Source organism: Rhipicephalus microplus, chromosome 3 (assembly GCF_043290135.1).
Source record: "Rhipicephalus microplus isolate Deutch F79 chromosome 3, USDA_Rmic, whole genome shotgun sequence".
Lineage (NCBI taxonomy): Eukaryota > Metazoa > Arthropoda > Arachnida > Ixodida > Ixodidae > Rhipicephalus > Rhipicephalus microplus.
Genome location: NC_134702.1, coordinates 254,015,885 through 254,030,615, shown reverse-complemented (window position 1 = coordinate 254,030,615; position 14,731 = coordinate 254,015,885). Strand labels below are relative to the sequence as shown.

The 14,731-nt window shown below is 45.6% G+C and overlaps 1 protein-coding gene across 4 annotated transcripts in view; it reads left to right on the top strand.

Annotated features, from left to right (window-relative positions):
- Positions 1–14,731, top strand: part of LOC119159444 (uncharacterized) — a 633,480-nt gene that overhangs the window by 80,329 nt on the left and 538,420 nt on the right. For all 4 annotated transcript variants that reach the window (XR_012894521.1, XM_075890909.1, XM_075890908.1 and 1 more), the window contains one exon: positions 3,836–3,966. Coding sequence is in view for 3 of the 4 variants with exons in the window: in XM_075890909.1 (XP_075747024.1) it covers positions 3,836–3,966 (131 nt within the window). In the remaining variant the exon portion in view is untranslated. The remainder of the gene's footprint in view (positions 1–3,835; positions 3,967–14,731) is intronic.

The window sequence follows — 14,731 nt, the reverse complement described above, 5'->3', positions numbered from 1 at the left end:
TACCTTGATGACGTCGTGGTCTTTGCAGACACGTTTGAACAACACGTCCAACGCCTTCATGCAGTTCTTCAGGCAATTCGAACAGCGGGGTTGTCTCCCAAACCCGACAAATGTCATTTTGGATATGAAGAACTGAAGCTCCTTGGTCACGTTGTGAGCCATGCTGGCATCCGCCCAGAATCCGAGAAAACCCGCGCCGTTGCCACTTTTCCCGTGCCCACAAATAAGCGCGACCTACGCCGATTTCTGGGGCTCTGTGCGTATTACAGGCGCTTTGTCAAAAACTTCTTGAAGATTGCTGAACCCCTCAACAAGCTTATAAAAGACGGTGTCTCGTTTGTTTGGGGTCCCGATCAGTGCCATGCGTTCGACACCCTCCGAAACCTCCTCCAGGCTCCGCCTGTACTAGGTAATTTTGACGAAAGCGCTGACACGGAATTACACACTGACGCCAGCAACGTTGGACTAGGAGCGGCATTAGTTCAGTGGCAAAATGGCGTAGAGCGCGTGATCGCTTATGCGAGCAGAACGTTATTCCCAGCGGAGAAAAACTATTCTGCAACCAAAAAGGAATGCCTCGCTGTTGTCTGGGCCATAACAAATTTCCGCCCATACTTGTATGGCCGCCCATTCAGGGTAGTTAGCGACCACCATTCCCTTTGTTGGCTCGCGAATCTCAAAGATCCCTCAGGTCGTCTAGCACGATGAAGCCTTCGGCTACAAGATTTCGATGTCACCATCGTCCACAAATCTGGGCGGAAACACACCGACGCCGACTGTCTCTCACGTGCACCGGTCGAAAATGCCAACACTGACATTGAAGACGACGACACTTTTCTTTCTGCCGTATCAGCGACCAGCTTAGCTGAGCAACAGCGTCATGACTCGGAGCTCCTCCCGCTCATTGACTACCTGGAAGGACGCAATTCCCACCTTCCTCGAAGCTTTGCGCGCTCACTATCTTCCTTTTGTTTCCGTGATAGAGTGCTTTATAAAAAAGAACTTTCATTCTACACAAGCTATGTATCTGCTTGTTGTGCCAACTACGCTTCGTGGTGACATTTTACGTGCGTGTCACGATGAGCCATCATGCGGACACCTCGGCTATACGCGCACGCTGCAACGGATTCAACGCTCCTACTACTGGCCACGTCTCGCGAAGACTGTGAAGCACTACGTTCGCACATGTCGCGACTGTCAGCGACGTAAGATTCCACCTTTACGACCAGCGGGACTACTGCACCCAATCGGCCCACCAAAGGCGCCCTTTCATCAGATTGGCATGGACTTGCTGGGGTCATTCCCCGCGTCTTCGTCTGGAAACCAGTGGATTGTCGTCGCTACAGACTACTTAACACGCTACTGTGAAACCAAGGCACTTCCAAAAGCCACCGCAGCAGATGTCGCTCAATTTTTTGTTAACAGCATCGTCTTACGTCACGGTGCTCCAGATGTCGTCATAACTGATCGTGGGACAGCTTTCACCGCAGAGATGCTGCAGGAAGTCTTGCGATTAAGTGGCACGGAACATCGTAAAACAACGGCTTACCACCCGCAAACAAATGGGCTGACTGAACAACTCAATAAGACAACTGCAGACATGCTGTCAATGTATGTGGACATCGATCACAAGAACTGGGACACCATACTTCCCTACGTAACTTTTGCGTATAACACTGCTGTTCAAGAAAGTACCGGTTTCACACCTTTTCGCTTAGTCCACGGTCACGACGTCACGACGATGCTCGACGCCATGCTCCTGCCCGACAACTTAGGAATATACCACACGGATGCCGCCAAATTCGCGCAGTGCGCAGAAGAGGCCCGTCAACTTGCTCGTCACCGTATTCAACGTCACCAAACCGCAGACGCGCGCCGCTACAATCTTCGCCACCATGAAGTTATTTTTAAGCCAGGTGATGAAGTCTGGGTGTGGACCCCTATCCGACAGCGTGGACGTTACGAAAAGCTTCTTCGCCGCGACTTCGGCCCTACAAGGTTGTGCGACGTCTCAGCGACGTCACTTACGAGGTTCTACCACAAGGCAATTCGAGACGTTCCCGTTTTACCCCGCAAACTGAAGTCATTCACGTTTCACGTCTCAAACCATACTTTTCGCGCTGTGAATCGCCAGTGAGTGACTGACTTTATTGGTAACTTCGCGTCTTTCTTTTTGTTTTGTCTTTTCCTTACATTTTTCCTATTTTTCTTATTTCTCATTTAACTTTTGTCCCCACAACCGACTACGTCATTCCGCCTTACGCCATTCATTTTGCTCGCATGCTAATTTTCATCTAATTTTCTTTTCTTTTTTTGCCTTCATGTACAGCATCGAGACGATGCTTCTTGGGAGAGGGGGTAATGCCACCATTCATGAAGGAGCCACTGTGGCTCATACGCGTTTTTGGGCACGAAGAGGAAGAGAACGTCTTCGTTGCTCTGGTTCAAGTGAACTCCTGGCTGCAGGTCTTGTTTTGTTCGTGACAATATTGATGAATATGTCCTGCCGCAATTTTCGGTATGGTGATGATTTCCTTATTGTGATGAAAACCGACAGTGAGTATAGCATGAGAGCTGACATGTTAAACTTTTTTAAGTATTCTGGCCAAGGGCTCGAGTGCTCCTATGAGCTGCCTGAAAAAGAAGAGCTTCAGTTTCTTGATATTAGAATGCGGTTTCACGAAGAATATTCGTGTTGGCGGTAGAAGCCCCGATCCGTAAAGGGTATCTTGCCATTCACCTCAAGCCATTCTAAGATAGTTAAGTCCGGCATTATTTATGCTGCGCTGTGGAGTGCGCTACTGAAAACGTGCACGCATGCGTTGAAAGAAAGCTTCATGAGCCAAGTTGAGAGGCTGAAGTTGGCGGGCTACCCTGATACGGAAATCTTGAGGAGTTGTCAAAAGCTAACCAAGTGGGTCAAAGGCGTAAGCGATACGCACAGGAGAACAGAGCACGTGCGCAATAAAAAGAAACCGGTTGTGGTACCCTACGTGTACAAGTTTTCACAATGCTTGAAAATTGTAGCCAGTAGGTATGGGGTACGCGTGGTGATGTCCGCTGCCAAGAAGTTGTCCTCCATTTGCTCCCGCGTGCATAGAAGAAGTTCGGGTCAACGAAAGACCTGTATGTACTGTCCAGAGCAGAGAAAAAATATATATCTTCAGTGTACATCGTGTGTTGCATATATGTTGCTATTTTCATGCGGCGAGGTTTACAAAGGACAAACCGGGTGGTGCATCAACGTGAGACTAAAAGGACACTTAACCTCATTAACGGCCGCCGGTGGGTTGCTTCTGCCAGCTCATTTTAGGGAATGTGGCTGCCAACCTTTGGCAGATAAAGCCACTTGTTTGTTTGGACATTGAAATAAGTGCACCAGGGAAGTGATGGAGGCTTTTTTCATTGAAAAGGAGCGAGAAAGGTGTGTAAGCAAGCCGTCTGTGGCCCTTGGTGAAAAAGAAGTTCGGTACCTGGGTTCAGCGCTGCCACGTTAAAGTGATTTTTAGTTTGTTGGAGACCGTTCCGTAAGTATTTGACAAGTAAGAAGGCACGTTTTTTGTGTTTTTCGTGGTTGTTACACACGTGTAGATTAATAGTATGATTAGGCTTGTTTCATACCTTGTTTGCTTTGATGCGCAGATGCCTTTGGTTGTCCACGTGACCGGATTAAATGCTTGATATATGTGCGTGTCTTTCATTAAAGTTTAGTTGCGAGTTCAGCGCGGTGTCGTCTCTTCCTCTGTCCTTTTCCATAGGATTGCGCTGTTTTTACTTCCCAAGTCATGCCGTAACGTTTATTGCCTTCGCTATAAATTTCTTCACTTCTTTTCAGATTCCTCAGCTGCGAGATATCCTAGAGGTGGACGGCTACCTAACGGAAATCGCAAGTGATGGCAACTCCATGACACAAGCAGGCGTCGTAAACTCTCCAAATTATTTTATTGACTTTTACCTCGAAAACAGGTGGGGTTTTCACAAATTTCATGTTAGTAGAGTGTCAATCTAGCTTCTGGATTAACACAGCTGTTCGGCTGAAGGGAGGAGAGCGTTATTAATTTTTATCAGCGCAAATGGGAAAAGCATGAGGACGAGAAACACGCAACCACGATTGAATTGGATCGAGTTTTCTTACAATAAACATATGACCGTACACGTACACACAAGCCAATGACTGCATGTGCAAAGGACCTCTGTTATCCCTGATCACAATATTAGATATTTAGGTACCTTGTCAAAGATTGCATTTGCAGTACTAACGCCCACTTCATTATTAATGATTATAGCTTCTCAGATTGCTCTTCTCAGGCGTTCCGCAACTGCAAAGTAAGATAGTTTTGTTTTAGTGTGGGTGGCAAGGGTGATTCCGACAGCAGTATGCTTCCTGGCAGGAAATTTAATGATGCTCGGCGCAACCTCAACGTTAAGCTTACGCATCAGCCCCAACGATAGCCACAAAAATTAAGCCAGCGCTGTGGTTCTAAGCGGAACAAAGATTGCGCTATGGTTTAAACTGCATGCCTTGGCATGGCATAATCCGTTTACTACAAGGCGAGTGCGCGCCACTTTGTTTGGTTCCGTGAGAACAATGGTACCGCCACACTTTCCCGTTTTCAGACGTTGCTAGAGCTTGTACACGTAACATATAGGTACATCAGGTGCATGCTACAGGCGTTAATTTTGTTGGATCGTTTCATCACTAGCATTGACTTCATTTAGCAGGCTTTCCATTTAGAACGTGAGCTGTCAACAAAAGCGCTCACGGTCGTTTTGATAGCTTCAGATATACCATATTTGGTATTACAGGATGTGAATGGATTCCGAAGGTACAAGACCCGTGGAAACATGATAATCATGGCACGAGTGTCTTGTAAGAACATGAAAACATACCATGCTCATGATGCGCTCTTGACTTTTCCCTAGCTCCACATACTCGAGTTCAGTATCACGCAACGTGAATAGACGACGAAAGTAAATGACGCGTCCAAACATGATAATCATGATATGAGTGTCATGTAAAACATGACTAAATGATACGCTCATAGCGCGCTCGCGGGCGTTGTGCTAGCTCTACATATACAAAATTCGGTATCGTATGGCATGAATGGATGAAGAAGCTCAATGACAAGTCCACACATGCCAATGTAGGCATAGAAGTGATGTACGGCACAACATTACGGCCTCGTAACGTTGTGGTGACTTTAATGTGACATATCAACTTTCCTTATTCGCTCTTCGCATATCACCAATTCCCACAAGACGTGAGATCTGCCAATTATATTTCGTCGGTTGCCTTGTTGAGATTCCGGTAGTCGACAGGGAAATGCCAGCTGTTATCTCGCTTTTTGACGTGCAGAACGGGCGAAGCCGAATCACTTTAAGAAGGCTAAATGATGTCCCAGTCAAGCATCTTGCCGACTTCCTTCTGGATTACGTGGTGTTTGGTGAAAGAAATCGATTAGGCCACCGGTATACCGGATTTGGGTCGCCCGTGTTGATTCTATGTTTTACGGTAGTCGTTTAGCCTACACAGTAAAACAATTGTCATAATGACGGTAAATAGCCCAGAAGCTTCATGTGGAAGCTTCTGGCCGCCGAAAATGACCGGCCATTACTTTCAAATGACTGCACAATTTTACCGTTTGGTGTGTTTCCCGTCATTTCAAAATACATGCCAACCATCGAATCGATAACCTTTACATCAAAATAACTAAAAGCTGTCATTTGTAAATGGATGTTCTCTTTCATCATATGAACGTTTTTTTCGGGAACTCCACACACAACTTGACTGTCTGATTGACAACCTTTGACCGTCAAAATAAAGGCAAGTCTTCAATTTTAGATGACAGTAATGAGTGTTTTAACGTCTCTTTTTCAATGAGAACTATTATTAAGCCTATCAATGTAGCATTTTCTTCACAAGGTGACAGTAGGCTCTCAACGAACTGTTGTTAATGACCCACCAGAACAAGTGTATTGTGTCACTATGAATTGTTGCGTAGTCTACATCTCCATGCCACACTCATTCGGCGTGGGTAGTACTGTATGAAATATGCAACGGAAGTATTTGTGACTACTTGCACAATTATTCTTCAAAGTCTTTTTAGAAGGCTGAACACCCTTCCAGCTATTCCGCCAACTCTGCCTTTACCACAGCCTTTAGTCGGGTTCATCTGCCCCTTGTATCTGGGAACAAAAAGAGAATGACAAAATAAATGCATGCTTCATAAACTGTGCCAATCACATACTTGGGCTTCAGAAGTGAAATGCTGAGAATGTATCTACAGCACTGCCTTGTGCGAGACATACACTGTATTGAGAAATCAAAAGATGATAGATGAAAATCTTTTGCAGCAAATGTAGCAGTTTTTGCCATATTCTGAAAATATGGGCACATATAAAACAGAAAACGTATATATATTACAGTAATAGAATATTTCGCCAGAACAAAAAATAAAGATAAAAATAAAATGACCAACCTATCAGTCTTGAAAGAGTAGCACCTTGACACCAGGAAAACACCGTTTTATTTCAATTGATCAAACTAGCATTATTATATAGATTATCTAGTGCGACACATTTTCTCTTGGGTGCCGAAAGTTCAAAGTGCCGTCTAGGCAGCACAAAAGTTTTTTGCAAAATATACTGGCTCTAACTATTTATCACAATCACATATACCTGCACAAACGTTTTTAGCACAATCGGAGATGGTCAAAAATTGGACAGGTACGCTAGATGTAAAATGACCGAGCACATCTGATATGACCACTGCAATGGTTGGAACGCTTGGCTTAGAACGACCCAGGTGTTACCCTTAGAAAAAAACAAAAGACGTGTCAGTAGAAATAGCTTCGCAAATAGATATTGCACAAAAATAAAACAAACAGAACGTTGATCGGCAACAAATTATCAAAGTCATATGCTTCTTGAAAAAAAAAATAACACCTTTATTAGAAAAGGAAACAGGAATGCAAAACTGTAGTCAAGGTTCACTGCCGTAGGCGCAATGCCATCAGACAAGTCGCTCATGCATTAAATGGCACAATTTAACCCTTTCAGACACTATGTACACGCTTGCGTACACAACTCATTTTCGTTCGAGTGTACACCACTCGTTTGTACACCACTAGGCGTCAAAAAACCTCTCATAGTGGCGGTGTCGGGCCAACTACAATTAGACGTGCAAAAGAAGTCAACTTCACAACCTGCGAGAACTAGCGCTTGCTTTTTTTTGCTACTCGCAAACTAAGTGCCATGCTAAAACCATGAACAGCTGAAGGATGTAAACTGACGAAAGCAGTATTTATAGGCGCACTCATCTTGCACCTTAGTTGCTTGAGCTCTAAGCACAATGCGCGTTACACGGGCGCACGTGTCTTTCTAGTACACCACGCACCGGTTCCCTTGGCTGTCACTATCTTTCTGGCACAGCAGCGGCGGCCTCCTTTCCACTCTCTCTTGGAGGAGTAACTTAAAAGGGGCGCGAGAGAGAGCGACGTGTCACGTTGACATGTGGTAGCCAACCGAAGCGTACTAGAAGCTTTTTTTTCTTTCTGTCTCTCGTCTTTGCTTCACGGACCCGAGCTAACGGGGGAGTTTCGGCTCCCTCCCACGCCTAGCCGTGCGTGGCTTTGCCGTGTCCGGGGAAAAGGGGATCCTGGGGGTTGAGTTGACGCTGGGTGCTTGGACCTTTAAGGCCCCCCGGCAGAGGCAAGACATCCCTTTGGCCCCGGCTTTATGTAGAGGGCACCCCTGGGCTGACCCACCCAGGGGAAATCGGCAGTCGCCTTTTCCTATCTCTCTCTCCCTACATCTTCGTCTTTATCTCTTACTATTTATCTGTCCTGTCTTCTACTCGCATCTGTTTACTTCCAAACTTCCTGGCGGCTAGGGTTAACCCTGTGCAAATAGCCTACCTTGGTCTAGGCGCATTAGGTTATAGTAGCGTTGTACGGCTGGAGTCTGCAGGTTTTAGCATCCTCAAACTTGTAGCGTTTCCTCGTTCGGCTCCGTGGTGGGCGGCCGCCAACGCTTCTGAAGAAAATTAAACTGGCATGCATAGAGCATTTCCCTTGTTAAGTGATCGTATTACCTTAAAGCGCGTACGCACCAAAGACTTGGGCTTTTTCAATCGATCAAATGAAACATTTCCCCATTTTCATGTTATACATAGTGAGATAAGTGGCAAGCAATCCAGAACTGTATCCCCCTTTGTAGTAGCCAGGTGTCTCACAGAAATTCTTGGGGCCGGGTACAAAGTTACCAAAATAGCCAGCGGAGACCTCCTCCTTGAAGTTCGAGAAAAAGAACAGTTTGAGAAGCTACAGAATCTTTCAACTCTTGGTGACACTTCGATCATTGTAACACCACACAGATCTATGAACACAACCCGTGGAGTGGTATCTGATGCTGATTCGCTCGGCTTGACCGAAGAGGAACTTCTGGAGGGGTGGAAGAGTCAGAATGTGACCAAAGTACAAATGATCATCATCAGAAGAGACAACAAGGTAACCCCAACAAAACACCTAATACGCACGTTCACTTCCAGTAATTTGCCAGAAAGTATTCAATCAGGGTACACGGAGACGTCGATCTGACCATACATGCCTAACCCACGTCGTTGTTAAAAATGCCAGAGGTATGGCCACGGCTCACAAATCTGTCGTGGTCACCAAACTTGTGCACAATGTGGAGTGTCAGGCAACAATTCTGATGATCCTTCTGATGATGATTTAGGCCTCACTTCACCAGGCGAGGCCTAAAATCTGAACCACCAGCTCGCATGTGCGGGCAACCAGTGCCTCTGAGGAGGCAATGGATTCAGTGGTACCCTTAGTACCGAAAGAGCGGCGTGGCTCCTTGGAGCGCGCCAAGAAAAATAAAAAAACTAATAACGGGGCCGGACAACCGTCCTGCCACCTGAACTAACAAGCTCACTCTAACACAGGATACTCTCTGTACACGCAGCAGCATCTCTTCTTTTGATATGCAGACAGGATTATTACAGTGGAACATCCGAGGCCTTCTTCGAAACCTCGATGACTTACAAGAACTTCTCCATGAGCACAATCCTAGAGTGCTGTGTGTACAAGAGACACACTTAAAACGAACAAACACAAACTTGTTACGTAACTACGTAATCTTCCGAAAGGATAGAGTTGATGTCATGCCACCATCCGGTGGTGTAGTGGTTATAGTTGGTCAAGGTATAGCATGTACACAATTACCCTTCAAACTTCCCTCGAGATGGTGGCTGTCCGAGCAGTTATTCTAAACAAACTTGTCACTGTCTGCTCTTTGTACATACCTCCACACCACCGTCTTGAAAAACTTCAATTCCAGTCTTTAATAGACGAACTACCTGAACCATATCTGGTCCTTGGGAACCTGAACGCACATAATGGTCTGTGGGCTGACTCTCGCTGTGATGCACGAGGTCGTCTCATTGAACAATCCCTCATTTCATCAGGTGTTTGTCTGTTGATTATGAAAGAGGCAACATACTATAACCTTGCCAACAAAACTTACTCTTTCATAGATCTCAGTTTTGCATCTCCTTCACTTGTACCATTACTTCAGTTAAAATTCATAAACAATCCATACGGAAGTGACAATTTTCTTCTAGTTTTGAGTACACCAATATTATATGAATGTCCTCCACATGTTCCCAAATGGCTGGTAAAGAAAGCTGACTGGCAACAATTTCAAAAGATTACTCACTTAAGTTGGACGGACATATGCGGATTAGGCATAGATGGAGCTGTGCAGTACTTCACGGCTTTTTTTAATGACGAAGCAGCCAAGTGCATTCCACAAACATCTGGACTGCCCGGCAAACGATACGTCCCGTGGTGGAACACTGAGTGTCAGAATGCGCGAAAGAAACAGAACAGGGCATGAAGGTCACTGCGGAACTCGCCGACAGCTGAAAACCTTGAGAGCTTTAAGAAAATAAAATCTCGAGACAGGAGAACGCGTCAGCAGGCCAGAAGAGAAAGCTGGCACAAGTTTCTATCAGGGATAAATTAATATACACAAGAGCTAAAGTCTTGAACAAGGTTCGTAGTGTAGCAGGAAGACAAGTACACTCACACCCACTCGTAAACACACAGGATGACAGCCTGGAAGATCAGCCGAACTTCCTCGGTGCACACTACGAGCAAGTGTCTAGCTTGTGACACTACACTGAAGCTTTTCAAAGATATAAAGCTAGGATAAAAAAGCAGAAGTTAGAATACAAGTGCACAAATCACGAAGCATACAAACAACCTTTCAACTTAGCTGAGCTACAAACATCACTAAACTCTTGCAGTAATTCTGCCCCAGGATACGACCGTGTCACGTATGAAATGTTGAAAAACCTGCCGTTAAAACGCGGAAAACTTTACTTTCTCTATACAATGCTATCTGGCTTTCTGGAACCATCCCTGCTTCTTGGAAAGAGGCTATTGTTATCTTTATTTTGAAACAGGCAAGGACCCTTCCTCAGTTTCAAGTTATAGGCCCATTGCACTAATCAGCTGCCTTTGTAAACTTTTTGAAAAAATGATAAACCGCCGTCTTTTACATTTCCTTGAAACACACAATCTGCTTAACCAGTTCCAGTGTGGGTTTCGAGAGGGTACATCCACGAGCGACCATCTGTTGCGTATCGAGGCACAGATCCGAGACGCCTTCGTCCACAAACAATACTTCCTCTCAGTGTTTCTCGATTTCGAGAAGGCTTCTCGATATCGAGAACATGGCGTTTTGGCATATTAAGAGACTTGTCTCACCTGGGTGTGCGTGGTAGAATGCTTTCCATAATCGAGAGTTACTTGTCCAATCGGAAATTCCGTGTTCGTGTGGGCAATATTCTCTCCCAAACATTTGTGCAAGAAACGGGAGTACCGCAAGGTGGTGTACTTAGTTGTACACTTTTTATTATCAAAATGAATTCCTTGCACCTGTCCATCCCCCGCAACATGTTCTATTCCACATATGTCGATGACGTCCAGCTTGGCTTTAGGTCATGCAACCTAGCAATGTGTGAGAAGCTGGTTCAGTTAAATTCGAACAAGGTCTCCAAATGGGCAGAGGAAAACGGATTCCGGCTGAACCCAGAAAAAGCACGTGTGTCTTGTTCTCCCGAAAGGGAGGCGTGCACTCAGAACCCGACATTGAACTGAACGGTAAACGTCTGTATGTCAATGCAGAGCATAAATTTTTAGGCTTAATCTTGGACAACAAGTTGACCTTCGTGCCACACATCAAGTATTTCAAAACGAAATGTTTAAAAGCCATGAATGGTATAAAAGTGTTGTCACGTACTATGTGGGGTAGTGACAGGCAATGTGTCATGAACCTGTATAGAAGCCTCATTTGCACCCGCTTAGATTATGGGGCCGTTGTTTATCAGTCTGCGACTCAAAGTGCTTTGAAGATGCTGGATCCCGTGCACCATTTGGGCTTCTGCCTTTTTACTGGTGCTTTTCGCACCAGCCCTGTAGAAAGCTTTTACCTTGAGTCAATTAAATGATTGCTTTATATACAAAGAACTTACATATCCTTTCTATATTTTACTAATGTGAAAGCAGACAAGAAGCACCCCTCATACTCCACTATTAATGATTTGTCGAGCTCTATTCTGTTTCAAAACAGGCCTTCGATGAGGCAGCCCTTCTCAGTTCGCCTGAAGGGTCTAGCTGAGGAAGCTGGAGCGTCACTTGAGCACAGTTTAATGGCTCCTGTAGTATACCCACCACCGTGGCCGTGGCAGATTATAGAGTGCGATGTGTCTTTCCTAGAAGTTACAAAACATGCACCTATTGCCCATATCCAAAAATACTTCCTGGAACATTAACACAAATACACACGTCCTGAGTTGTTTAGAGATGCCTCCAAGTCTAACTCCTCTGTGTCCTACGCTGCTGTCGGCCCATCCTTTTCGGATGCTGGCCCTCTGCATCCAGGCACAAGCATCTTCACAGCGGAAGCTTACGCGATACTTGTGGCGGCTAAACACATTAAACAGTCACAAGTAGAAAAAGCAGTAATTTATACGGACTCCCTCAGTGTGGTTATGGCTCTGCACAATCTTAAAAAAACAAAAAACCCTGTCCTCGTCTCACTTTACTCTATTTTATGCACACTCTACACACTCTAACAACATTTTGTAGTGTGCTAGCTACCAGGGCACTATGAGATCCAAGGCAACGTGATGGCGGATCAGCTTGCTGCATCTGTCCACGAAATCAGTGCCACTACACCCATATCGATCCCGCCCCTTGATTGTAAGCCATCTCTCAAACGAAAGCTCAGGGACTACTGGCAGAGTAAGTGGGATAGACACACACGAAACAAGCTACACGTTATCAAGCCACGCCTTGGTCATTGGCCACCAGTATCAAAATCACGTCTAACAGAGGTAACACTAACAAGGCTCAGAATAGGACACAATACACGACTCACTCATATCTTTTGTCCGGTGGCGATCCACCAATGTGTGACAGATGTGGTGAGGCATTAACAGTTCTTCATGTTTTAATCCAGTGTAACCAATCAGACACTCTAACAAGGCAACACTTTCCATTACCCTACCGACAACATATACCTTACACCCCGCAATGTTTGTCGGTAGGGAACCACTTTTCACTGATAAATCGTTGCTAGCTTCTTTAAGAGATGTCGGTTTTTACCATGCAATATACCCAGGCATTGCGTAGCGTGACCTCTCAAGAGAGGTTGCTGCTGCAGTGGCTACATTGAGAAGCACTTGCCTCTCGGCCCTTGAACACAAGGGCGCTGATGAGGCATTTGTGCTAGTGCCAAATATATTTATGCATGCTTTTATTATCGAAACCTTTTGTCACTCATTTTTACTATCCTTATCTTGCCATTGCCATGATTTTATTAGTTATGTTTTTACCCGCGTTAGCACGAGCAATTTTAAGGCCCCTATACAGCCACACTCCATATTATTGTCCACATATTTAGTCACTAAAATGGCGCTCTTTGGCCACCATTTGGCCCTTGCGTCATTAAGCCCTTCACATTATCATCATCATCTCGTCTGCTTCTTTCCGCCCGCGAAATGGCAGCTGAGCCCCCGTATTTTGCGTTTGACGCCAAACAATTCGTCAAAATAGATGAAGAGATGCTTGTCAAAATGACGGCCCATTTTTACAGTGCAGTGGTCGGCGGTCAAGGTGAATGACGTCTTCATATGGCGCAATAAGGCCGCTAAGCGAGTTCACATGCTTGGCCGGGAGATCAGAGACGATCATTTTCGTTAAGCCTTTCATTGTAATGCACAACTCAAGACTGGCAGGTGACGGTGCATTCTCTGTTAAGGCCGGGGAAGGGTTACAAAGTATATGTCAAGTACTGCCCTTGGGGCAGTACTTGACAGGAATGTCTAAAGTTAACAATAAGGAGACGTGCCACGTTACTCTTGATAGTGATACTTGTGTGCGGGATGCAACATTGAACGAACAGAGCACGGTAGTGTTAGGTGACACGACACATTCTCCGTCAGCCACAGGCGCATCGGAACAGACGCCCATACACGTCACAGCTCGAGAGTGTAGGCGAAGAAAGTCGGCGGAACGTCGGCAGCGCACGGATAGGAGGGTGAACAGCCTGTGATTAGGGCTAACTGAACAACATCGAAATAACACTGAATTAGGGCACATAGTTTCCTAAATATACACTAGACGGAATTATGGCGCTAGTGTCCGTGGGAGCTTCAATGCTCGGCACTTCAGCGAGCGTGAAAATGATGCGTAGTAACGGATTTTTCTAATCTTCGTACTTATGCTCCGTGTGTATTAGAGCTGTGTGCCCACGAAACGAAAATGGGCAAATGTGCGCGGGTTGGCATTGACCACCTTATTCTTAAGGCTTACTATTTCAAATCGGGTCACAAAATTCGAAAAGTGTTTGTTTTTTCTTAGAAACACAACCAAAACACAGCAATGAATGAAGTGACAGGTGCAATTCGCCACCCGCAAGAAGGAAGGCTCTGCAAATTCGTGTACTACCCATCATTCCCATGATCGCTGAATAATCGCAGCGCCAGTCACCTATAGCTAATTTTGGGAAGCTCAATGTTAGGGATAAGTGCTCTGACAGAAAATCTGGTCCCTGAGGGGTCAGTGGTCCAGGACGTTAAAGAAAACATCATTATAATGTCCAAAAAGAGTGAGATGGGCGGCACACAGCCAAGTCAAAGCTGGTGTTGATCCATCGCCTACACTAACTACAGTGGTAGGAACAGGGGTGAGCACTTTCTGTATAGCTGAGCACGAATGCTGGAGTGCTTAGCTGATATAAAAGCGCCGGCGTGAATGAGAGCTCTAACATGTGTGCTGTCGATATTTACATTGATCAAGTTGTTGTGTCCGTGTAGCGTGCGTAAATAAGTTTTGGGTCAGGTCGTCAAGGCTGGCTCAACTTTGGGAGCTGCGTCCGTTTGTTTTCCGGGGACTCGTGGTGGTAGGTGGATGCGGGAGAGCGCGCGAATGATTAGGTGAGCGAGACAGGCTTCCGGATGGTGACGGGGAGCGGTTTCACTGAGCAGTCATGGATGGCAAAGAGTTGTCTTGTTCAACGTGTGGCACTAACGCTGTTTCTCTATATGGTGAGCTTGTCTACAGCCGAACCAGGTCGGTATGCCATCGCAGGTTCGCCATTCAGCCGAGTTCCTGTATTGTGGGCGGTTGTATCTGCCGGATGGCATATAGGATAAACT